Source organism: Perissodus microlepis, chromosome 23, assembly GCF_051167445.1.
Source record: "Perissodus microlepis isolate ML-2025 ecotype Zambia chromosome 23, ASM5116744v1, whole genome shotgun sequence".
NCBI lineage: Eukaryota > Metazoa > Chordata > Actinopteri > Cichliformes > Cichlidae > Perissodus > Perissodus microlepis.
The window spans coordinates 17563838-17588455 of NC_140482.1; the positions used below are offsets into that span (position 1 = coordinate 17563838).

The window sequence follows — 24618 nt, forward strand, 5'->3', positions numbered from 1 at the left end:
ATTGAAATGAAAAATAAAACAATATTTTATCATTTTAATTTATATATTTTTAAACAAGTTCAAAAATCTGTACAGACCTGAATGGGTTATTCAAATATTCACATTCAAATATAACCTCTGTGCAATGTCCTCTTTACTGCTGATACAGTTATTAAACCACAACGTGACTTAAATTGTTGTGGATTTATGTTAATATTATTGATCTATTTGAATAGCTTTGTGCTTACATAGTTTCATCTGTACTTGAGACCATTTCTGATGAGGCTAGTAGATGGTTTTGTGTCAGCTCTTTACTGGATTCTTTCATGTTTTTAAGGACATGATTTTCAGATACTGTTCATCTGATGTAGATGGTTTTTGAAGGCTGACAGCTCTTTAGCCCTCCACTTGTCCAGCTTCCTCAGATTTACTTAGGGCACACCATGTTGTGCTATGCCAAGGTTTCAACTAATAGCTTTTAGGAATCATCTTTGTTAGTACAAAAATACTGTTTAATGTCTGTCAAACTGTGTTATCTTTGACATTTTTCATAGATCCAACTAAAGGCATTAGAACAAATTATGTGTTTTTGTGGTTGCACAACAGTGGTTCAGTCTTTTTTATGCTTGAATGATTCATAGTGGTTTAACAAGCAAAAGATTGGTCAGGGACAAGGACGAAGCCGAAAATAAGTGAAAAGGCAGCCAATGTCCAAAGAAAAACGTTCAAAGACCTTCAGGAAGCCTCAAGAACTATTGCTCAAGACCACTTTAAAAACAATACAACGAAGCCTGTCTGCTTGGTAACAAAATATAAAGAAACAATTGTTGACTTTTGCACATTACTATATGTCATGTTTTTTTCTTTTAAATCATTTTTTATTTGGTGGTTTTGTGCGTGTGTGTGAATAATATAATTCTACAACCACAGCGTTTCTCTTCTGCGTTGCTCTGAGTCACAGCCAATCAGAAAGCAGATATAGTCAAAGCCGGAAGTCGTCATCGCTGGCCGAGGAATATTCCCGCGAAGATTGAGGCGTCTCTTCGTTGCTCCCGGTATGTTTGTTCTGATGTGTGTGTGAAAAGAAGCTCGACTAGCTGACACCTGTCTTACACAACGGTAGAAGTAATCAAAGTTAGAATTGGAAAACATTCGTGCTTCTTCAGCGCACTTTTAGCGAGCAGATCTTCGAGTAAAGCCCTGGGTTGCGTCGCAAGCGTGTGGCACCGAAGTTCTGTTGTAAAAATGACAATTTTGAGTTCTCCTGACTTGTCGGTCGATATGATCTCAGCCTTGAATGCAGCCCGAGACGGATTCTCACACTTATGAGTCGCTTTCTAATTCGGTATACATAAAATCTATTTAGACATTCATTTTTTGACCAAATTGTAAGATAAGCAGTCAAAGGCAGGTATGAGATTAGACTGGTATCGTTGCATCAGCTGCATGCCGAATTGAAAAGTGTTTAATCCTCACCTGTTATCGACCCTAACATTGGTTACAGCACAACTGTAAACATGTCCTGAAGTGATGCTATTTCGTTTTGGTGATTATTAGTCTTACGTTTGGCGTAAACTTAAAAAAAGGGGGGGAAAAGAGTTATTTATTGGAATTAAACCCGTTGTTTCCACCATGTTAGTGTATTTAATTGACACCTAACGGCAATGTAAAGTGTCAGTATTATCCCGCTGAAAATGAATTTAGTGGCATGTTGAAGTTGACCTGTTTTCCCACTTGTTCACGTTTTGCAGTCATCATGAGTAAGAGGAAGGCCAGAGATGCTCATCTGCCTATAGGGGAATGCATCACACAGGTGTGTGTATGAACAGCCAGTGAGTTTTTCAGTGTCATACTCTGAAATATACCTAATAAAATGTAGTTTATTTATAATACATGTTTCTGTGCAGGTTCAGCAGATTTTAAGGGAGCGGTTTTGTGAGAGGCTGCTCCCTGACAGACCAGAGGGAGTAGAAGCTCAGTACAAGTAAGTTCATAACAACAGGGCCTGTGGATAGAGGTGATTTTATAATAACGTCAACACATTTACCAAAAAGAATCATATCATAGTATCATGAAAAAGAGTTTACAAGAAAATCAGAATGTTAAATCCAAACAAAGTTGGATATTAAAATAAGAAACAAGACAATCAGTGCGAGAAAAGAAACTGGAGAAATGACTGGCACAGGTTCCTGCCTCATAGCTTCAACTGGATCGGTCTGTTTTAATCCTCGGGGCGTTTCTGGCTCTGTCAAAGCTGTGTGTGTGTGTGCGTGCCTGCGTGTGTGTGTGCGTGCCTGCGTGTGCCTGTGTGCGTGTGTGTGCCTGCTTGTGCGTGCGTGTGTGTGTGTGTGCCTGCGTGTGTGTGCGTGCGTGCGTGTTGTGACTTAAATATGGTTGTCCTTTAAAAACACATTCTTGTTTAAAGTGGAGGTCTGGAAAGAGGCTTACAAATGTAAAAACACACTGACTGGTAAAACACTGCCCACTGTGGTGAAACATATAGTGACAGTATGTAGGGTGTAATTACGAAAGGTACCTTTACTAGTGATCAGTAAAAGGTTAAAAGTTCGAGGCCATTACAGCCTTACTGTTCATACTGGAGAGGAGGAATCGGTTGTAATCTGGCCTTGTGAAAATAAAACCATGAATAATTTGTCCTAAGTGTTTGGGAAAGGCAAATAACCTGTAAAGGGTGTTTGTTTTTGTTTTGGCTTCGGTTCCTACAGGTGTTGGATGGTTTAGAAGGCCTGTAGTAGAACTGTCATCTATAATTAAGAGCAGACCTGGAGCTCGGTGTGAGTTTCAGTAGCCCAGTTCAGTCGCACCTGGGTGACAGCTCTGTCCCAGTTTCCTGGCCGACTCGGCCACAACACGAGCTTCCCCAGTGAGAGATTTCCACTCATTACAAGCATGAGATGGGGGTGTATATTTTACTAAGCATTGTGGGTATTGTAGTTAAAGCCATTGTGTTTGCAGACACCTCCTGGAGCTGCTGAGGCGGACGGCGATCCACGGGGAGAGTAACTCTGTGCTAATCGTGGGTCCCAGAGGAGCAGGCAAAACGATGGTGAGCTGTGGGAAAAAAAATATTTTTTTGTTTTTTTTTTAAAGTGTGGACTTGTTGTGAATCCTGTGAGGTTTGTGTTTTTTGTGCCTGAAGCTGCTGCAGTGCGTGCTGAGAGACCTGCAGAAGGAGGAGAAGGTGCAGAAGAACCTTCTTCAGGTTCACCTCAGTGGTACCAAACCTCATTTAAATTCTTCACAATTTAAGAACCCACACGTTTGCTGGAAATGTGAATTGGATGGATGGGTTTGTGTGTTTGCCGCAGGTCTCCTGCAGACTGATGACAGAACAGCGCTGAAAGAAATAACCAGACAGCTCCACCTGGAAAACGTTGTTGGAGACAAAGTGTTTGTGAGTATTTAGAGAGACCGTTATTAACATTTTCAGCTCTGAAAACTACAAAGATCTTTCTACCTCGTTTTTTTCTTAGGGAAGCTTTGCTGAAAATCTGGCTTTCCTCCTGGAGGCATTAAAAAAAGGTGAGAAAGTTCAAATATTTAAAGCTGATTTCAGACTAGAGGGGCAGGTTTGATGTTTTTTTTTTTTTTTCCTAAAAGGCAATCGCAGCAGTAGCTGCCCAGTGTTGTTTGTCCTGGATGAGTTTGACTTATTCGCCCACCACAAGAACCAGACTCTGCTCTACAACCTGTTTGACGTCTCCCAGTCTGCCCAGGCTCCCATCGCTGTGGTCGGCGTCACCTGCAGACTGGTGGGCCTCAGAACACCTCTCAGAAACCCTACTTAGATAATGGTAGGTGTTTTTAATAAGTGTCGTGATACTTTTTCCATTCAGGATGTTCTGGAGCTGCTGGAGAAGCGGGTAAAGTCGCGGTTTTCCCACCGTCAGATCCACCTGCTGAGCAGCCTCAACTTCACCCAGTACCTGGAACGGGTTTGGACGCAACTCAGCCTGCCGGACAACTTTCCTGACAAGAAGTTCGCTCAGGAGTGGAACGCTGGTGTAAAGGTGAAGTTAGCAGGCAGACACAAAGTTTTTTAGTCACGTCTTTAAGTAGTCTTCAGGAATAGTTCTCCGGGCTTCTTGAAGGACATTCAAAGCTCTTCTTTGGATGTTTCTGCCTTTTGTTCTGTTCTGTCAACATGATCCTTACCTTCTATCCAGGTACGTCTTTACTGCATTGGCAGTGAGTTTGGGATCATTGTCGTGATTAAAAATTGAAGCTGTTGCCAAATGCAAATGCAGCACCAAACCATGATGGAGCCTCCACCGTGTTTTACAGATGGCTGTAGACACTCACTGTTGTACTTCTCCCCGTACATACTGACAATGATTTGAAGCAAAAGACTCCAAATGTGGATTCATCACTATCAAGACCCATGTCACTGATTTTCAGTCCAGTTCTTGTGTAATTTTCACACCTCAGCCTTTTCTTACTGTTTCCCTTCATTAGGAATGGCTTCGTCATAGCCACTGAGACCGTTTGTGATTAAACTTCGGTGAACAGTAGATGGATCAGCGAAAGGTCCGGATGAATCTATAAAGTCCTGTGGATATGGCCTTCATATACTGTTCATCTGCTGTAGATAGTTTTTTTTTTTTTTTTAAGGACTTGCACTTCTTCTCTTTCCACTTTTGTTATTCACTTGTCCAGTTTCCTGAAATGTTTTAAGAAAACTCTGAATACCATACTGAGATATGCCATGGTTTCAGCTAATGGCTCTTAGTGAAAAAGAAGGCATTGTCCAAAGGAAAACTTGGAAAGACCTTCAGAAAGCCTGAAGAATTGTTGCTCAAGACCACTTTAAAAAATGACAGTCTGATGGCTTGGTGGCAAAATATAATGAAACGATTGTTGGCTTTTGCATGGTATTGCTGTTTTTTGTGCTCTACCTTCTTCGTGCCCTAAAAGCCTTAAATAGCTCACTAAAGTTCAGAAAATGTCTAATTTTGAGTTGTTTGAGTGACCGTAGTAACATCACTGCCCAGCTAACATGGTTCAGACAGCGATGTCATCTCTGGCCTCCTTTTGAACGGCAGACGATGTACACACCTTTTCCACATAGAACAGAAGTGCAGACATACAAAGCACAAAGTACAGATCTTTGTTTTCTTGGTTCTTCAGACTCTGTGTGAGGACAAATCTGTGGAGGAAGTCCTGCAGAGACACTTCAACTCCAGCAAAGACTTTCGCTCTCTGCACATGCTGCTGGTGAGAAGAACATTTCTGATGTTCGGTTTGGGGAAGTTTTGGGTGTTTCCTTTTCTTTCATTGTTTCTTTTCGTACTAAATATCTTTACAGATGTTGAGCCTGAGTCACGTCTCTGTTGCCAAACCTACCATCAAACCAGCCGACCTGCTCGAGGCCAGCCGGATGTGTTTTGCTGACGCCACGGCTAACATGCTCCATGGTGAGTACAAATCCTAACAAGGGACGTGTTGGTTTTTTTTTTGTTGTTTTTTTCTGTTTTTTTACCCGTGGTCCGAAGAGTCTAAGTGAGCTGTTTCTCTTTAGGTTTGTCCATCTTGGAGCTGTGCCTGGTCATCGCCATTAAGCACCTCAATGATGTGTATGAAGGAGAGCCATTTAACCTTCAGATGGTCCATAATGGTACGATCGCACGATTAAATTACACAAGTAGAAGAAGCTGTCCCGTCTGTTTCTTCACTCGTGCCTGATTGTTTCCAGAGTTTAAGAAGTTCCTGCATAGGAAGTCCAACTCCATGTACAACTTCGAGCAGCCTGTTGTCATGAAGGTTGGTAGAAACGCTTCGAAACTTTTCCCCCAGTCTTTCCTACCAAACCCCCACCCCACACCAGGCGGAAAGTGGACATTTCCTGAACACCGATACAATCGGTTTGCTGACTGACCCTTAATCTCTTCTCGCCTTTAGGCGTTTGAGCACCTGCAGCAGCTGGAGCTGATCCGGCCTGTCGATGGTTCCTCGGCCAAAGTCCAGAGGGAGTACCAGCTCATGAGGCTCATGCTGGACCACAGCCAGATCATGGAGGCCCTGCAGAAGTACCCACAGTGCCCCACTGACGTCAAGCAGTGGGCCATGTCGGCATTTGGGTAGAGCTTCAGAACATTTAGAATTCAGAGTCTGTGAAGCTTGTTTTAACTTGGACTGAAGAGCATAAGGTTTGCACTGCCGCCCACTCTAAACGATCAGAAAATAAAAGGAAATGAATAGTTTGGCATTGGTGCGATTAAATGTTTCACCCTCTAAGCAGTTAAAGAGGTTTATGCTGAAGATAGACACCCCCCCCCGACTTACTTAATACAAAAACTCAGCTTAATGTGCTTGTGTCATTTGATCAATAGTTGGACTTAGCAAGTGTCATCAAGCGTCCAGCTTTCATCATTTTCAGGTCGTGAGCATCAGGCTGCTGAATACTGCTATCTAGTGGTGATTTTGTGCAGTTGACAATAACCTGGATGAAAGTTTCAGTTTTGATTTCTTGGACAAAAATTCCAAATATAAGCCTCATGTTTCCAACAGGGAACCCAGCCCCCCACCCTCAATTTAACTGCCTTTTCTTAAACATGGAGCACTGAGCATTTAAGCAAGGCTTGTAACTGAGTGAAGGGACCTGTGAGTATCAGCCTTAAGAAGAGCCAATCTAATTCTCTGAATGAGAGGAAAGGAGGTAACTGTGCTCCATAGTTCAGAGCCATGACACAGGCACAGCCCATACCTTTATGAACACAGTGTACCTGTCTTCTGATGGCTGATTCCAGCAGGATAGCACACCATGTCACAAAAGCTCAGATCATCTCAAACTGGTTTTATGAGCATCATGACTTCACTGTGCTCAAATGGCCTCCAGTCACCATATCTCAGTCCAATAGAGCAGATTTGAGATGTGGTGGAACAGGAGATTCTCATCTGCAGTAACTGTGATGCTAACAAAGAATTAAGACAAAAGTACTTAATCTACTACTAGCAAGGTGTACCTATTAAAGATAACCAGTTATCTTTAATAGGTACACCTAATTGCATTGGTTAGGGTTTACCTCTTAAAATCTGATGTATCAAAATTTATTTTATGACTTTCCTTTATTAAAAAGTCCCTAAAAATGAAAACCAAACTGTTTCCAGGAAAACGCCAAGCCTCTAAAATGAGTTAAAACTCCAGACTGCAGTGATTCAGAGAGGGGAAAAAAAGGAAAGAAAACACATTCACAATCTAAAAACACATTTATTTACATCACGTGGATCACTTCAGCTGATAAAAACCATGGCCGGCTAACATTAGCAGAGAGTCGCAGCGCTAATCAGGGATCAGTCCTGCCTCCTCTGCCATAATGTACACAGGGTTCATGAAGTTTATTTCCTCTGCTGTAACACTTTTTCAAGAGATTTTCCTCTCATCCCTTCTGTGAGAGGTCAGGATGAGGACATCCTTGAAGCTGGTAAAGACTCATTCCTACTCAGGAAAACCCAGTGGGCTGTTTCTTTTTTTGTTTGTTTGATGTACTTCACTTTCCAGTTTGAAATTGCAGACCTTAGTTTCTTTCTTGTTTTCACATTTTTTTCTCAGTAACATAAAATGTACAGTCACATGTATCAGGAGCAAAGAAAAAAAAAAAGACATTTTCATCACTGAAGAGAGGATTTTTTTTTTTTCTTTTTAAAACATGACACACTGAAGTTTCATGTTCAGACTGATCAGTTTCTCCCAGCCTTAAACAACCTGTGAGCATCATTGGCATTAGAGACAGTGTTGGCAGACCCTGGATAAGTGCTGCAACTCAACAGCCTCGAGAAATGTGGGGTCAAAGTAGTGTTTTTGTTTTTTTGTTTTTTTATTGTTTTTTTTTTTTATTTGTTTTGTGGGGTTTTTTGTAGAAATTTCAGGCCTGGTAACCAGACTTCTCTTACTGCCAAGACAGTCTTAGCGGTGGGGGTCAATGGAGTTCAATGTTTCCTCTAAAACTCTTTACCACCAGCAGGAAAAAGGAGGAGACTGGGAAGTTAGAATGAAATAACCTGTAGTGGATGATTGTAGTAGCACGTATGGGAATATTGCAACAGCTCCTAAAGAGCTCGGAGGGCTTTTTAAAATGTAACCATCAGGGGATCCAAGCAGGCTCCCAGAGGAACACCTTTGGCTGAACCATCACAATTCGTTTTCTTTCTGCCTTACAAAGTACTCCAATGAGCCTCCAGCTTAGTGAAGGGAAACTTTTACAGGCCTGGGTGCTGAGTCAAAACACAAGAAAAGTATAAATGAATGTAGAGGAAACACTGAAGTTCAACACGCACTTATAAAGATTCAGCTCAGAGTATATAGTTGATACAGGTATTTATGTCTGTACAGATCCTAGACTGCTTAAAATAGTGGGGGCAACAAGACAAATGTTTCACTGTTTATATGCACAGCAATGTGAGGTGCTGGGCTGGAGGAAGTCAAGGTAGAAACATGTAAAGCTTCAACATGCGCAGGACCCATCCATACACCTTTAAATATCCAAAAGATCCATCCTTTTCACTCCTCTCAGGTCGCCAAGTCAACTGCTCCTCATCAGGATAAGGCTGAAGTTGAAGATAAATTATACAAATCAGGGGGGTCGAATATGACTGGACTATTTTCCAAAGCTGGTCACCTCAAAAGCTGAGGTGACCAGCTATCTTGCAAACACTGATATCAACACTGCCTCGCTACTCGGTGCACTATCCTCCTGAACGAAAGACACAATCTCCACAACAGTGCCAGAGATCAAAACAGGAAACTCAGAAAGTGTAATTTAATCTGGTAGCTCCTGCACTAGCTGAAAAGGTGACAAAACCCCTGATGCTATTAGCTGAAAAAAAACACACCAAAGTGTGGCCAGTGGATATGACAGCACTTTTAGTGTTCACCAACATTTGCAAGGGTGAGAACATTGGGTACAACAGGCCCTGCAGGCTGTCAGTTGTCGTTGCCATCTAGAAAGCTGTGCAACCTCTTTTGTGAACATTTACCAATCAAGAGGATTCTCATGAGCATTTGTCGGGGGTGGGGTGGGGTGTACCTCTGCTGGCATCTTCATTACAGAGACAACATCCAATCAATTACATTTTCACTGACTTGATTAACTGGTGCTTCCAAAGTTGAATCACTCTAGCAGGATCCATTTCACTACCCATTGCTGAGAAACTGGGTGACGTTCAGTTGGGGGTGCTCACAAGACCACTGACAATGAATAATAATTCTTTAAAGCTTCTTCTAGACAAAAAGTTAATTAAAAAACAAACTACCTTTTCCCCCTACAATGAAGCTAATTTTCCCAATAAAGGAGATTCCAGAAGAAGCTGCTAGTTTAAAGAAAAATATACATCATCTACATCAAATGTCTCAAATACTTTCCAAAAATTTCCAGAGGAAAAACTTTACCTCACAAAATTTAAATATTTGAGCTATAGATCCATAGGGCCATGTTCATTCTGGACTATTTTAGAAGCGCCACCTATTAAAATTAGATGTTCCGAATTCTTGCGTATTTAGAAGCTCTTTTGGTGAAGTTTCCTAACTTTTCAGTGCAAGAAGTTAACGCTACAGATCCTCAAAGTTCAGTTCAGCAATGCATCATGTAGATGCTCCTTTGGTGGAGTCAGAACAGGCATGGTTCCTGAGGGGAACCAATGGATGGTAGACGAGATTGTCGTCAATTGCTTTAATTGGGTACTTGATCAGGTGAAGACAAACAGAACCAAATATCTGCTTTGTTTTGGAAGTTTAGGTGCTGAAACAATGGTAGGACCAGAGGTTTTTGAGGACCTTTTTTTTTTTCCATCGTCCTTTGGATGGTCGGTTTGGTCCTAATGGACCACAGAGCCGGTACAACTGAGAGGTGTATGAATGGATGTCCAAATACGCTGGGCTTTGCAAGTTTCTACAGGACAGGGCACAATCACACGAAACCAGCCAAACGCAAAGCCCTCTAAAGTTACACAGGGCCGGGCTCAATCCATCGAAGTACACACAATACTGGAATCCAGGAGTCTGAAGAACATTCATTCTCGGTCATTTTGTCCATAGACTGAATAGAAAGAAGCATGAGTAAAGTTTATATCTTTTTCTTTTTGAATCAATTAATGAAAGTAGTTCCTGAATTACAACTGAAAACCCACCCCAAACCCTGAAACCCCAACAAAAACCAAAGCTCATGCCAGAACTTTATTCCGAGTTGCACTCGAGCTCCAATCCCCAAAACCTCAGGCCAGTAAATTAAAAAATAAATACAACATATCAATATGCAAGGTCACAGATTAAAAAAAAAAAAAAATGCTACAAGTTATTTGTGTGTGTGTGTATTGAAATTCACTCCTGCAGCTGATCCTACAGAAGTGTAGGGTAGTTTGCGGCACTGGTTGCATATAACTCGCTAGAACTTAGAAAAGCATAGTACTGAATCCCTGAATGGTATTTGTCGGTTTGGGTCGGTTTCTCTGAGCGCAGTTTAAACTCAAGCCGGAAGTCTTTCCCCTACAGTGCTTAGGATGTGACTGCCAACCAAACAGCAGCGAGTTTCTTTGCTTGTGGCTGATAAGATTTGTCAACCACTTTGGCAGGTAACCAACCAGTTTGGAGGCAGTTTTTGGATATCCACTTGGCTGCTGGAACACTGGTGAGTAGGTTTTGCATTTGAGGACACAAACATGGGAACTAAAAAGAATAATACTGGTGTTTTTCCCTTATGTTGGTGTCATTCAAGGATCCTTTTCGTTCTGCAGTTCAATCTCCCTTTGTGGGACAAGAAAACACATTGTGGTGGAAATGAGGAAACTTCTTTGTAGCCTTATTCTGTTTCTGTCTGTCAGACCTTCAGGGAACAAATTAAGTTTACCCCTAAACTGAAACCTTTCCCCTAAATCAAGAACATTTAGAATTTTTTTTTTTTTAGCAACCTGGTTATGATTTTAGTTTATTTGCAATAGTTTCTATACTGAAGAAATCCCTGCAAGTGAGGTAGTACTTACTGAAGGGCTGCTGGGGTTTGCAGTACTGATCGTCCCTGACTGTTCAAGCTTTGCGAGGACCTCGGACAACGGGTGCTTTTGAACAGCAGTGGAGCAGCATAAGGAAGCGACACTGATGCAAAAAATTGTACTCATGCTACAATATGTAAATAAGATGATGGCTTCAACTTCCTTCAGGTTTGCGGTGTTGTTGCAATATGGTGTGCGGAAATAACCTCAAACTTATGCTGTCAAATTTGCTTAAAGAACTTTTACAGTTCAACTATGAAGATCCTTTTTTTGGAATCTTCTAGATTTAGGTGGGATAACTTAACAATTTGGCCCTGATTGGTACAAATGTTGGCACACATCTCCATTCTCCAAACATTTAGCTTCATTACAGATTTTTTTGTGCAAAATGAAAGGATTTGCTCAACTGATCACTAATCAATTTAATGTCTTAGTGTTTTACTTGTATACTTACTGGCTCTTGCTCACCAAAACGTCATAATACAGTGCTGTAAAGAAAGCCTCACTGTCTTGAATGTGAATGGTTTGGATAGAAAGAAGTTTCTTCATGTTCCCCCCCCCCCAAGTATTTTCTAACTGCACACAGAGCTTGATTTTAAACTGTGATATGTGAAACCGTCCCAAAGCTTGAGGAGAGACTGCAGGTCTGCCGGCACCAGTGTTCAATATCCCTCAGAGGAAATAAAGACTCAAAAACGTCATTTGTCGCCTTCGCAACAACGACAGATACATCCGTTTTGCCTGACATCTACAAGATTAACTAATATCGACACGTAGAAATGGCACCAGGATGAAAGACAGAAAGGAGAGATCCCCTCGTCTCCACTCATTTAACCATGGTTAGCTGTGTGAGTGTGCCGGTTGGGTCGGCAAGGGTTTCAAACTGTCAAGCTAAATGGTTTTAGGGGTTTCTAAGAACTTTTACTTTGAAGGGGAACATTATTGGTTTCTAGTACGTCTCAGAGGTTAAATAATGAGTGTTTGCAGATAAGTCTGCGTCTTCTCTGCAAGCTATAGGTAACCAAAGAAATCACAAGGAGGGTTTTGGTTGTCATGGGTTCACCAACTGGTTTCTAGGCCTGTGTTACCAAGGCCCTAGGGAAATAACCCTCAAATTCCAACGCCAGTGGGCCAAGCTCAAGAGAAGGCATCAAAACCAATTAATAGTCTAAACTGGAACAGTGCAGAATGAAGGTGGTTAAAACATAGACCAGATTTTTGGTTCTACAGATACATTAGGTCAGGTTGACTGTGTTGGTTGGGCAGGTTGATATTTTTTCCTGTTTTTAGTAATATCTCTCTTCATTTTTGTGGGAATTAATTCAGTGGTCTGCATCCTTGATAATTCAACTTTCTTTTTTTTGTAATGAGATTAGTATGACTAATGAATGCTGTGGGGATCTGGCATTAAATGACTGGTGGAACTTTATGTCAGAAAAAGTGGATAGTCCTAATATAATAATATAATATCTCTATCATGTGACGGTTTCTTTCAGAAGATGAGATGAATAAGGATTATTTTGAACTGTGATTCATGCTTGGCTACTTAAAAAGAATGGGGAGCAGATTATGTCCACTTTTAGTTATCGACCAACCTTACCTAATACAGTTTTCTTCAAACCGACTAAAGACACTGAACTATTACCGCACGGCTAAACCCTAACAAGTGGAGACGAGGCAAGAAAGAGACATAGGAGGCGCAAGATTCGGCGAAAGAGGAGGTACTCCAGTTCGAGACAGATGAGGATGTGAGGGCGTGGTGTTGAGTAGCAAAGATTCCTGAGGTGTATCCCAAAGAGAGCAGAAACTCTTAATTTAAAAATAAAATAAAATAAAAATAAAAAGATGCGTGCAATCAAATCAAAAGCAAGCTGGCTCAGCTAAATACAGGCACAGTTCCAAAGTAGGGCTGGGTACCTCTGGAAACTGTACTTCAAATTTGATACCTCCTAAAAATAATCATGCCAGGTGACCTCGTTTTTTTTTGTTTTTTTTGTTAATCTGATTTTTCTAAATAGAATCAAACACATAATTTATTTCACAATGAATGAACAAGAATATGACCCGAGAGTTTGATATCTCTGATTAAATATCAAAAAAAAAAGAAAAAGAAAAAAGAGAAGGTACCATTATAGCTGGTACCCAGCGCTAATCCAGAGAGAGATCTCGTGACTCCAATTCAAGCTAGTCAGCAATGGGTATTTACTCTCTGCTGACGGCTGACACGGCAAACAAAAAAAAAAAGAAAACTTTAAACGACAACTTCATTATCACGGGTGTGGGCAGGGTGTGGGGGGGGGTTCATGAGTTTATCCCGCTCTCATGAACATCTGATAGAAGCAAAAAAAAAACAACAGGAGAAAGTTGAAGTAGACACTGAGAGAAAGGAAGGGGACGAAGAAGGGAAAAAGTTGTGTTGGTTTTTTTTACGGTTTGTATGGCCGTGTGTGTCTGTGTGTGTCTAGGCTTTGTTGATTGACAAAGGGCCAAAAGGTTGTAAAGGAAGTGCGAGCGATGACCGTGAACAGGGAGAGAGGGACTGATTTTTTTTTTTTAAAACTGTCCATCTGAACTGAGGTATACCTGGTTGAAGGAGGTTTATGGTTTTTATCGTCGTAATGCTTGAAAATGGACCCCCCTCCCCATTCCCCCCCCATTTAAAATAAGCTTGATTACCAAGTTGTCTGGGTCCATAATACACTATGTACAGCAGCATTACACTATAAACATTCAGAAGCCGTTGCTTATTGGCAGAACGATAGTCTCCCAAAAAAAACAAAAGAAAAAGAAAAAAAACACACGAGAAAACAGCAAATGTATCAAGAGCCGGACGCTCGTCTTTTCTTTTTTTTTTTTTCTTCTTTTGTTGTTTTTTAACACTAAAATGCACCGAGAGTTTTGTGAAATTTCTCCGAAGAATCTTCTCAGAGCAGAACACGTCGCCCTCCTACATCTGTGTGTGTGTGTGTGTGTCTGTGTGCGTGCGTGCGTTTGCATGTATATGTGTATATAAAAACAATACATGATCAAAGTGTCCGTAGAGTGTTGTCCCAGCATGTCAGTGCTGTGGCTTGGTAAAACATCCTGAGTGAGTCCGCTCAGGATGGCAGAGAGTTCAACGTTAAAATCCTCAAGCACGCCTATCAAAATGAGGTGGATGTCAACTGATGTGGTGAGGCGGGCGCAAGGGGCGTTTCCTGAATGCGAGCAGCGGCCCGCACTTAAAAGAACAGGAAGGAAAAAAAATAAAAAATCAAGAGAAGAAGAAGAAGAAGGAAAAAAACCCCCACAAAGCCAACCAACCAGGGTTGGCCATTTATCCCCTCGTGTGGATCCGTGTTTTCGCTAGAGCTCGTCTGGCGTTGGCTGATTGGCTGATCATAAGCTGGACTCCTTGGGTGGGAGGTCCACGTTTGTCACCATGGTGACAACAGTGACGATCTCCTCTGGGCCGATGACGGGTGCCTGGCGCTGCATCTGTCCGATGCGCTCTTCGACGCAGCCAGCGGACAGGCGTGCCTCGGCCTCGTGGTCCCAGCAGTCCTCGATGGTTTCGCAAAGCATGGCCAGACCCTGCGGAACAAAGTTCAGACGAACATTATCCAAACAGCACCACGATATCTCAGCTGGTTGTGGTTTCTGGAGTTTGAGCATGGACACACTGGAAGCGCTCTGCAGTGGCACAAAGTGGGCGGGACCTATTTATAAACTTTCAGGCAAGCGACTGAAGAGACTATCCAATGAAAGTTCATAATACTTTGTGTTGTTCTTACTCACTGTCATTTTGTCCTGTGTTATATGTTGTTTGATTATTTCAGGTGTACATCAGCTGTTCTTTTTAAATGTGCTATAGAGGGAACCAAATATTTCAAATCATGCTGCATAAATCAAAGAGCTATGGGACAGTTTCAACAAACACTCCTCTAATTTCTCACCGTGTGTTTCTGCCAGCAGTCTCGCAGGCAGGGCCGCAGTTTCTTATGCACCACCACCTCCTGCATGTCCTCCAGAGATGGGTGCTGACCCACCTCCTCCTCAAAGGGGAGCATGTACTCATCTACTGGTCCTGGAAACATGTGCACGTGTCCAAAGTTAAAATTCGGACGGAACAAAAATAAGACAGTGTGGATAAAACCTGACTGGAGTGCTTGTGGATTTACCGTCGGCAGCGGTGCACCGTGATGCCAGCTCCCACAGGACGAGGCCAAAGGCGTACATATCGATGCGCAAAAAGGAATCACGCTGGAAGTTGATTGCGCCCTCCAGGACTTCGGGAGCCATGTAACGTCGTGTTCCCACCTACAGGTTCCAAGCAGGAGTCCAAAGATCAGCGCTGAGATAAATAGCTACATGACCACCAATTAAAGCAGACCCAGCAAAAACACTGCCAAATAAACGTGTTTTCACTGCTTTACTGTGATTGTCCAACTTTCAAAAATTGAAAACCTCATCATTCAAATAAATCCCTCCAGGGCTGCTTCAAAGATTTCTGGCCTATGCTGCCACCCAAAGGAGTCTACAACTACTGTCTCAAAGCAAGAATAATAAGGGTCACTCTAAAATGGATGTTGGTGATTACAGTGAAATGAACAAATAACTTAAAAAAAAAAGAAAAAAAAAGATCAGGCCTCAGGTCTAAATACTCAGTTTCAGTTTTCAGTTATTTTTGTCCCCCCCCCCCCATTTTCCCCTTAACACAGGGTCCAGTATGAGATAAATAAGGGTTATTTTGAACTATAAATCACGCTAAGCTAAAATAAACTACTGACTATTGCAGTTTCAGGAGGAATTGAAGTTGTACTGAATTGAAAATTCTAGAACATCATTAAACATCAACGAAAAGACGTAATTATACATTAACAGGAAGATTCTGGAAAGTCACTGACTATTAATAGAAAGCTTCTAAAATATATTGGAAAGATTATAGAATTTCACTGTACATTAACAAAGAGAATTCCATTGTACACAAAGGGAAATATTTTAGAATTTAACTGTGCATTGATGGAAATGTTCTAGAATGTCACTGTATACTGACAGAAAGAATCTGTCATAATGTCATACATTAATGGGACGTATGTCCTTTTACAATAAGGGAAAGATTCTAGACTGTAATTATTGATACTGTATAGATGATTTTTTTGTGTTATTCAACTTGTCATTTAAGATTGTTGTGCTGTGCAGTGCAAAACATTTGGAAGACTAAAATATTATAATAATGATAAACCAAATTTTCAGACAACATAAACTGAGATTGGTTGCTTAACATCAATGCACAAATAAGCTGGAAACAGATGTAACTGGGTACTGCCTGTAAACATGCCTTCAAACACAGTGAAATGGTGGATGAGAGACAACTATATGAAGTTTTAAGTGTGAGCTATACCTGTCCGTGTGTGTCTCCTGCTGATTTTCCTGCCTCAAACTTCAGAGCAAGGCCAAAGTCAGCTATGCAGGCTGTCAGGTTATTCTTCAACAACACATTCTTACTTTTAATGTCCCTGAAAGAACGCACGACACAGGAAATGTCCCTTTAGCCCAGTCAAACTAATACAGGAGTCTTGATAATCCACAGATGTTTATGTTTATGGCAGTGTACCTGTGAGCGATGGAGGGCTTGTGCCCGTCCTTGTGTCCTGGGATGTCTTCGTGGAGGTAGGCGAGGCCGCGGGCTGCTGACTGAGCGATGTGGCAGAGCTCGTTCCAGGACACCACGTTGGCCTTCAGGTAGTCTGTCAACGAGCCCTAGTGAATGAGACAGACAGAGAAGATGGGTGTCAGCGGGAAGAAAAAACAGAAACACTAACTTTACATTCAAAAACGGGCATGTAGGAAAAGGGGCCCCAAAACGTGCCCTTTGCCTGTCTGTTGTTGTTGATAAGCTGTACCTGTCCAGACCCCATGAATCCAGGCCTGGCTGTCAGACGTCCCCGTTTCTGTTCTAGCTTAATCCCAGTTTCAGGTGAGGTTATCCAGCGCCAAATATTCTGTTTCAATGGAGTTTCTCAAAGCGAGACCCCTCCCCTGAGATGACCCTACCAGGAGTTACTTGGCATCTTCAAGTCTGAGGCAAAACTCCCCTTTGGGTTGGGGGAGAGACGGTGCTCCAAGAGAGAGAATTCACAAGATCTTATTCACGTGTGATGGAAGGGCCGGAGGACGATGGAGGACAAAGCAGATCACTAACTTGTGTTTAACTGTTACAGAAGTTTTAATGTTTATCAGCTGAAATCTAGAAATGTGTGATGTTATAAATATATTCAAGAGTCAGAGTGTTGGAACAAAAAGATTAATTAATAGTACATTAAAAGCTGAGCTGCATCAGAGCATGCAGTATTCTCAGTGTGGTAATGGTAATATCTCTAATGGATGGAAATTCACCAAAGCTTTTCTATTTTTTTATTTTGCAGCTGACTCCACAAGATAAAACAATTATACTGGATGTACAAGTTTCAATATTGACATTTTTTAGATGATTATCGAAGAAGAAAGAACTTCTGGAGCTCAATAAATCCCCTAGAGTGCAATAAATGACATTTACGACCTACAAGGCGTCCTCTTAAAACCGCAGCGGATGCTTATTGTCCTCTCTGAATAACGGAGCTCTGATAACGCTGATTCAATGACCTCCTCCATGTGATTACTTATCCTTTGTCTACTCATGAAGAGCAGCATGTGCCTTACTGTTAAATATTAGAGCGAAAAAGTAGAAATGGAACTGTAGATCTGCAGATTTGAGCATTACAAGGGAAAATTCATGCTTACATCTAATTTACTAATTTGTCTTCTGTCCTGTTAATGCTCATATTTTATATTTACTCATATTTCTGTGCTGCTGCTGTTTCCCTCACACCTTTATTGACCATTTTTTATCATAATGAGAGTTAATAATGTAGAATAAAAAGTATAAAATATATTTGTCAATCTGTACTCCTGTTAGTGTTTTTCTTTTAATGTCATCTGTAATGCACAATGACAATAAAGGTCTTGAATTTTGAATGTCAACACAACACAAGGTCACCAGTGGAGGCCAAAGGCAAATGTAGTTGTGTTGAGTGACCACTAGAGGGCATGCAACTCCAACACATCATCAGCTGAGCTTCAGATGAAAGCTTTCCAGTGTGTGTGTGTGTGTGTGTGTGTGTGTGCGTGCGTGCGTGCATATTCTGCGTGACAGCTTTTAATATCCTTGCGGTGGAAATATATGAAAAGATATAAATTACAGGGATTTTTTTTTCTTCGGCAAGCTGCTGCATGTGCACGGCTCCACACCATAAAGCTGCTCAGATGCATCAAACATAAATCAGCTGCGACAGACGCCAACACTTCGACACCTGCTCTTTTTAGGTCAAAGCTTAAAGACTTGTGCTTGCAGAATAATTACAGTTTCCTCCTTTAAAGCTCCAGTGTTATTCCCTCTAGGAGAGCTTCACTCCACTCCAGAGCTGAGTGCCTTTCCAAGAGTTGTATTGTGAGTGTTAAAGCCTCACCGCCACACCCACAAGCTTTTAATTTTTCAACCTTTATTCACGCGATGAAGGCTCCTTAGGAACGCTGATTCAAATCCTCGGTCTGGCTGGGAAATTTCGGGCAAGCCAAGCGTACAAGAATCACTCTCCACCAGGTTGGTAATGACTCAAAACACAGAGGCACTTAGAGCCCCGAATGCTACAAAGGCTGCAGCATGGAGGGTGAGTGGAGCACAAAAGGGGGCTAACACAGCTCAAACCCACTTTCTAGGCACAAAAAAAAAGAAAAAAAAAGAAAAAGAAAAAAAAGAAAGGCATCATGAGGCGTATTGTAACTATAGATTAGATCTTAAGGCACCAAACAGAATCGATAAAATGTGAAGGTTTCATGCATGTTTCCCCCTCTTTACCAGTGTTTACAACTTTGTTAGATGGTCGCCCTGGAGCTTTTTAGATCTGTGTGCAACTGCCCCCCCCCCACAAAAACCCCCCAGCAAACAACTCAATAACATACACTAAGCTCAGCAATATGCTGAGCTTACATGGACACAAACAACCCAGTTAGTGGGAGAAATCAGGCGGGAAATCAGAGAATTGTTTTACATGTGCTGTAGTACACTGTGACTGGAAAACAGATCTGAAGCGCTCCAGTTGGATGTGTTTTAAACAACACTTGCAACGGTTTCTAACCTTTTCTTCAGCTGTGGAAACTTGAGCCCAAGTTTATTGAGTTTTAACTGTTTTACTGAGATGTATACCGGCTTTGATCTCTTGATCTTACAGCTATTTTTTTAAAGGTTTGAGTGGCTGTGCCAGGTTTAAATGCAGGTGTATATCATAAATTTGATATGGATACATATGGATAAATGCTCAGTAAACATGGACTGTTATCGGGACTTGTTGACACAGTTCAAAATGGCACTAAAATAAGGTCGTATAGACATCCAGACCATCAGCTCAACATGTTACTTGGGTAGCAACAAGAAAAAAGTAGGGATCATACCACAGACTGTAGATAAAGGATGGAGACGGCCACAATGACATCAGTAACGAACACTAGTGTTTTAAACCTCAGTGTTTGTTTTTTCAAGACAGAAGTAACTATACTTTATGGAAGCGTATTTCTGCCACTGAAGAAAATTTATTTGGCTAAACGTCAAAATTTATAGTTACATAAAAAAAATTTGTAACTCAAAAATTTGGGTTAGCATCTCAAAAGTTGAACTATATATTTGGGTTATTTATCTCAGAATTACAACTTGACAACTCAAGATTGTGGGTTAGCACATTGAAATTCAACGCAGTAACTAAAAAACTGATCAAAATTTAGATGCAACTCCAATTTTGAATATCTCAAAAGTTCAACTTAACTCAAAATAAAGGTTCAAAAAATCTTGAAATTATGATTTAACTCAAAAATGTGGGTTCGTTTGCTCCACAAAGCAAAAGCAAAACAATAAAATGTGATAAGAATTTTAACAGTTAATCTAAGATAGAGCCAAAAACAGCACAGAGGGATCAAGAAGCTCTGTAAATAAAATAATTACGACTGACTAATGCAAACTTAAAAAGACTTTTTAAAATATAAATAGATGACTTATAAAAACAGTCACCCTGTTTTTTTAATTTAGGACAACTGGCTATAGAGACAAAAACTGCTTATATCAGCTATAAATTTTGACATTTTAACATGGCGATCTATGGGTACTGACTCACTTATGTCGTCACCCTCTACTGGCCACTAGAGAAACTGCAGTCTTTAAACCCAAAGGCTGCCCCTGTGAGCACGCCTGCTACTTAACATAAGCAACAGCCTGTTTATTTTAATGAACTAAAGCAGTGATTGCACTTAAGATACCCCAGAAAAAGCAAAATAAAACACGTTTTTGTTCTTCTTTTGTTTGTCTTATTCGCTCCTCTTTATCTGATGGTCTTAAATCAAGCTGAACTCATAAAGCAATTTTTAGACTTAAATGACGTATCGATGTAAAAACATCCTGAAACTGGTTTGAAATAGATCCACAGTGTAGTATACAAAACCCTGGCATACAAAGCAGACTGAAGGTTCAGCATGAAGCTTAGGTCATCGAGCCTGGAGGTCTGAGACGTCCCCAAAGTGCGAGAGGTTTGATGAAGCAATGAGAAAATATACAACATATAGAGGAATGAATGCTTTAGAAATACAGTCCGGTCTCCTATAGTGTACTCTGCTTTAGTGCACTCAGATTGAAAATGACTCAGTAAAGAAAAGAATATGCATCTCTGCAGCCCTCTCGGCGTACCTTGTCGTGGTAGGCGGTGATGAGCCACAGCTCCAGGTCCAGGTTGTTGTTCCTCTTCTCCACGCCGATAAAGTGGAGGATGTTTTCGTGCTTCATGCCGCTCACGCTGTAGATCTCGTACTCGTTCTGCCAAGACAGCTTGTCCTAGACACGAGCACAGAGGCAGAGATGCAGATGTTATTCATGCCGCCGTGCCACCCAGTCGACAAAAACACGTACAAGCCAGGTCACGACTAGTGTTAGAAAGTTTGGGAGATGCAGACTGATTTTAGTCTATTCTTTGTTTTACATGCAGCTTTATTATTACTCATTATTAAAACAGCCGAGAAGCTCTAATTCATCTCATAACAGAGACACTCGGCACCCAAATAATCCCAATAATATTACTCAAATATAAAACACATTTTTGCTTATCAAAAGGTCAGAAATAACAAAAAAGGGGATGAGTTGTAAAGCTTCCACTAGAAAAGCTGTCAGACTTGTTGGCTACAAGTTTAATTAGCTGTTTTTCATTTATTCCCTGCTTCCAGCATGAAGAGAAAATAATGGATACACTAGCCCAATGTAAAAAAAAAAAAAAAGAAGCTTATCAGAAGAATTTTCCTGTAACCAAACTAGATTTTACCCAGAAAATTAAACACATACAGCCAGAGTTGGTACAGTTTCTATTCCTTTCTATTTCCTTTTGATTTCATTTTAGTTTCAGTTACTTCCCAGAGTGGATTTGCTTGTTTTAGTTTAGTTTTTATTAGTTAAAGGAATGTGCAGTTCCTCTAACAGCCGCTAGAGGCTGGATCTAAAAGATTTCCAGCATTGTTAAAAAACGAACAAAAAAGGTTTTAGCTGCTTTGGTTAGTTTAGTCCATCAGAAAAACTAGGTGAGGTGAATATTTTTAATCACGCACTGCCCGTCTTTGTTTAAATGACATGAAAAGACATGTTCATAAGTGTCAAATATAAGTCCAGAATCTCCCCGGTAAAGAGTAGAATTGGACAGTATTGGAAAACGTGAAAGTGTAATTTCTGGAATTAAACATACATTCAAAAATTAAATGGATCCTGTTCCTGTTTTGTCGACTATCTACAACAGAAATGTCTTTTCTTAAAACGGGTGCAAATGACACAATTTATTTCTTACAATTTAAGAGATGTGCTGAAATATTTATTTCATTAACTACAGCAGTATGTCTTTGATGTTAAAAATGTTGGGCACACCTGTTTTAAGACCTTAAATTACTATAAATCCCTTTCTACAGTATTTATTTCACTTCAATCGTATGTATTTATTTCTATTCTGAAAAAAGCGACTAACAGGTGGCTGCCCCTCCCTCTGGCTCTGTCGATGACTCCTTCCTGTTAAAAAGGAGTTTTTCTTTCCCACTATCGCCAAGTGCCTCATCACAGCGGGTTCGTCTGATTGTTGGTGTTTTATCTCTGTTATTGTAGGTTTTTTACCTTACAATATGAAGGGCCTTATTTTTTTTGACTGTTGTTGTGATTTGGTGCTATATGAATAAAACTGAATTGAATAAACTGTCATATATCAAACATGATAACTTTTTGACATATGAAGGCAGCGGTGACAGGCTACAGTCATTAGTGAAGATATGTGGACAGGCATTTGATAAATGATTAATACTCACAATGTGTGTGTTTTTGAATCACCTCCTTTACTTCTTATAGTTGTTGTTTTTTTTATTTAGTTTTGCCTTTATTTGATAAGACAGTGAACATTTTTCCTTTAGTACTTTACTTTGTGGGGGTGTAAGAGTTGTCAGGCTAATGTAACAGTTGTAGTAAAAAAACAAAAAGAAGAAACATCAGCACGTGTACCTGGATGGGAAAGATCTTAACAGCCATGTATTCGTTCAGCAGTTGCGCCTTCCACACACAGCCGAAGCGCCCCCTGGCTTTCACCTCGATCAGCTGCAGAGGTTTGTGTCCCAGAATTGGGGACGGGGGTGAGGGTCCGGGATCCTGCAGAGAGACAGAGACGCGGGTGTTATTCTTTATTCTTTTTATTTATTTATTTATTTCTTGTGCAGAGCATTAAAATAGCACCGGGCTTACATTGAAGGTGACCGGGCTGTTTGGCTCACAGTGACAGCGTGCCTGAGGAGCTTAGGCCAGCAGAATTGCCAACATCTCCACATCTTAAATCTTACAACTTACATTTATAGACTTCTTCCACAAAGTGGTGCCTCGGTGCTTTATTTACTTTTAAATTTCTGTTGTTTCTAATGAGGGAAAGTCCGCTTCAGGAGAGCTGCACATTTAAGTTTAGCCTCCATATGACTGTGTGGACACGGCATACCGAGCAGGGTTCGGATACATTCATTTTAAATTCAATTAACCCCCCCCCCCGAGGAGTTGCATTTGCTCAAGTTTACAGAAGCGGGTTTGTAACTGGAGGGTTGCCAGTTTAAATCTGACAAACAGCAGATGAAATGTGTGCGCTGGCGGTGGTTGGAAAAAACAAAACAAAACCTGGAAGATTAACCACTGAGCAAGGCACACAAAGAAATTGGGCAAGGGTTTAATTATGGATTAATAAAAACATTTAAGAGCCAAAGGCGGCAGGTCAGACCGCATGCGTGTGCTGTGCGTTCATGCTAATCCCACACAAACAAAAGTGAAAGAGAGTAAAGCCAAGTGTTCCAAATCTAAAGTAGGTTAAACACAGCTGGTGATCGGGATTAAGCTGATCACTTTCACATGTGACTTCACAGAGGAGGACAGAGGGCGAGCAAGGATAGCGAGACCTGGAGAGAGAGAGAGAGCACGCGAGAGAGGGAGGTGGAGGAGGACGAGGGTGGGGAAGAAGGTTAAAAAGAAGCATGCAGTGCAGGAGTCACATTTCCAAAGGATAAAAGGTAGAGGAGAAAGAGTAGCACATGACTGATGGCGTTTGATGAAACCAGATACGCTGCTGTAAAACCTTGACTTTAGCTGCATGCCTCTGCTGTCAGTAAGAAAAGAAGAAGAAGAAAAAAAAGAAGGAGCTTTTTTTTTCCCTTCGCGATGTTCATGTTTTCACTTGAACTGAAGGCTTACAAGGCGCCTGATGAGCTGCAGCAAGTTTCAAGACCCCGAGGCCTGCAGGATCCACTCAGACGCGACGATAATATATCAGGAGTGCACTCGTGTCACTCCGAGTGTTTCGCTAAGCTCACGTAAAAGAAAGAAAGGGTTTCTCTTTTGAGTTTCTGCTGGATTTAACAGATTTAAGAGCGCTGCTCTAACCGACGAGGTTACAGAAGGAAAAGAAAACGTGCATTTCAGGGCACAAATATTACCTCATTTCTGGATTTACCATCCAGGGTTTTTGGCATACGACCTTTCTTAAAGACAAACATGAGCCAGATCTAAGCCGCACACCAACTGTTAAAAATGAGCCCATGCCAAGGAGCGTTTAACAGCAGGAGCAGTAAAAAAAAAAAAAAAAAAAAGTGTCGAGGAAGCGGCTACGGCAAGATTACTGCGGTTACAGGAGCAAACTGTATATCGTCTAGTAACATTTATGAATTAGATTTTTATCAAGATGAAATTGAACTCTGGCCTTTAGTGCACACAAAACAAAGCGCTACTGTGTGACTGAAGAAGCCTTAAAGTGCATTTCACTAAATCTCATCATTTTATTACGTTTTGGCAAGCACAAGACACTGTTTGAGAGGGTGGGGGTAAATCAACAAAGTTTTTAGAAACACAACAAAATAACCTCAGCTGCCTCTTTTTCTTGGAGAAGTTGACTTTAAAGCAAACAAAAAGTGGCAGATTGTCTGGTCGGCTCACAGAAATAGTTTGCATACATCAAACTATTTTTTAACTACATATAATTAAATCTATGGATGCAGATAAAGAAAGGCTACAAACAAATTAAATTCAATTAA

General features: G+C 41.0%; 2 protein-coding genes across 3 annotated transcripts in view; one reads left to right on the forward strand and one right to left on the reverse strand.

Annotated features, from left to right (window-relative positions):
• Positions 1 to 437: 437 nt before the first annotated feature.
• On the forward strand, positions 438 to 13334 carry orc4 (origin recognition complex, subunit 4). Its single transcript, XM_084922047.1, has 14 exons — positions 438 to 1034; positions 1731 to 1792; positions 1887 to 1963; positions 2956 to 3046; positions 3140 to 3215; positions 3309 to 3394; positions 3474 to 3522; positions 3601 to 3752; positions 3837 to 4010; positions 5128 to 5214; positions 5306 to 5414; positions 5519 to 5614; positions 5693 to 5760; positions 5899 to 13334. The coding sequence occupies exons 2-14, from the start codon at positions 1736 to 1738 to the stop codon at positions 6079 to 6081; spliced, it is 1305 nt and encodes a 434-aa protein (XP_084778173.1). The 5' UTR covers positions 438 to 1034; positions 1731 to 1735; the 3' UTR covers positions 6082 to 13334.
• The window catches only part of acvr2ab (activin A receptor type 2Ab), a 76246-nt gene continuing 58815 nt past the window's right edge, over positions 7188 to 24618 (reverse strand). For both annotated transcript variants that reach the window (XM_084922046.1, XM_084922045.1), the window contains 7 exons: positions 22562 to 22705; positions 20729 to 20872; positions 16577 to 16722; positions 16364 to 16478; positions 15141 to 15279; positions 14916 to 15046; positions 7188 to 14553 (listed from right to left, as the gene is read on the reverse strand). In XM_084922046.1, the coding sequence (XP_084778172.1) occupies positions 14359 to 14553; positions 14916 to 15046; positions 15141 to 15279; positions 16364 to 16478; positions 16577 to 16722; positions 20729 to 20872; positions 22562 to 22705 (1014 nt within the window). In that variant the 3' untranslated portion in view covers positions 7188 to 14358. The remainder of the gene's footprint in view (positions 14554 to 14915; positions 15047 to 15140; positions 15280 to 16363; positions 16479 to 16576; positions 16723 to 20728; positions 20873 to 22561; positions 22706 to 24618) is intronic.

Excerpts from the sequence above, each read along its gene's own strand:
- orc4 (XM_084922047.1), top strand. The coding sequence starts at position 1,736 with ATGAGTAAGAGGAAGGCCAGAGATGCTCATCTGCCTATAGGGGAATGC. Across the intron at positions 3,216-3,308 it reads TCTTCAGGTTCACCTCAGTG|GTCTCCTGCAGACTGATGAC; the intron begins GTACCAAACCTC and ends TGTTTGCCGCAG. Across the intron at positions 3,523-3,600 it reads CCTGGAGGCATTAAAAAAAG|GCAATCGCAGCAGTAGCTGC; the intron begins GTGAGAAAGTTC and ends TTTTCCTAAAAG.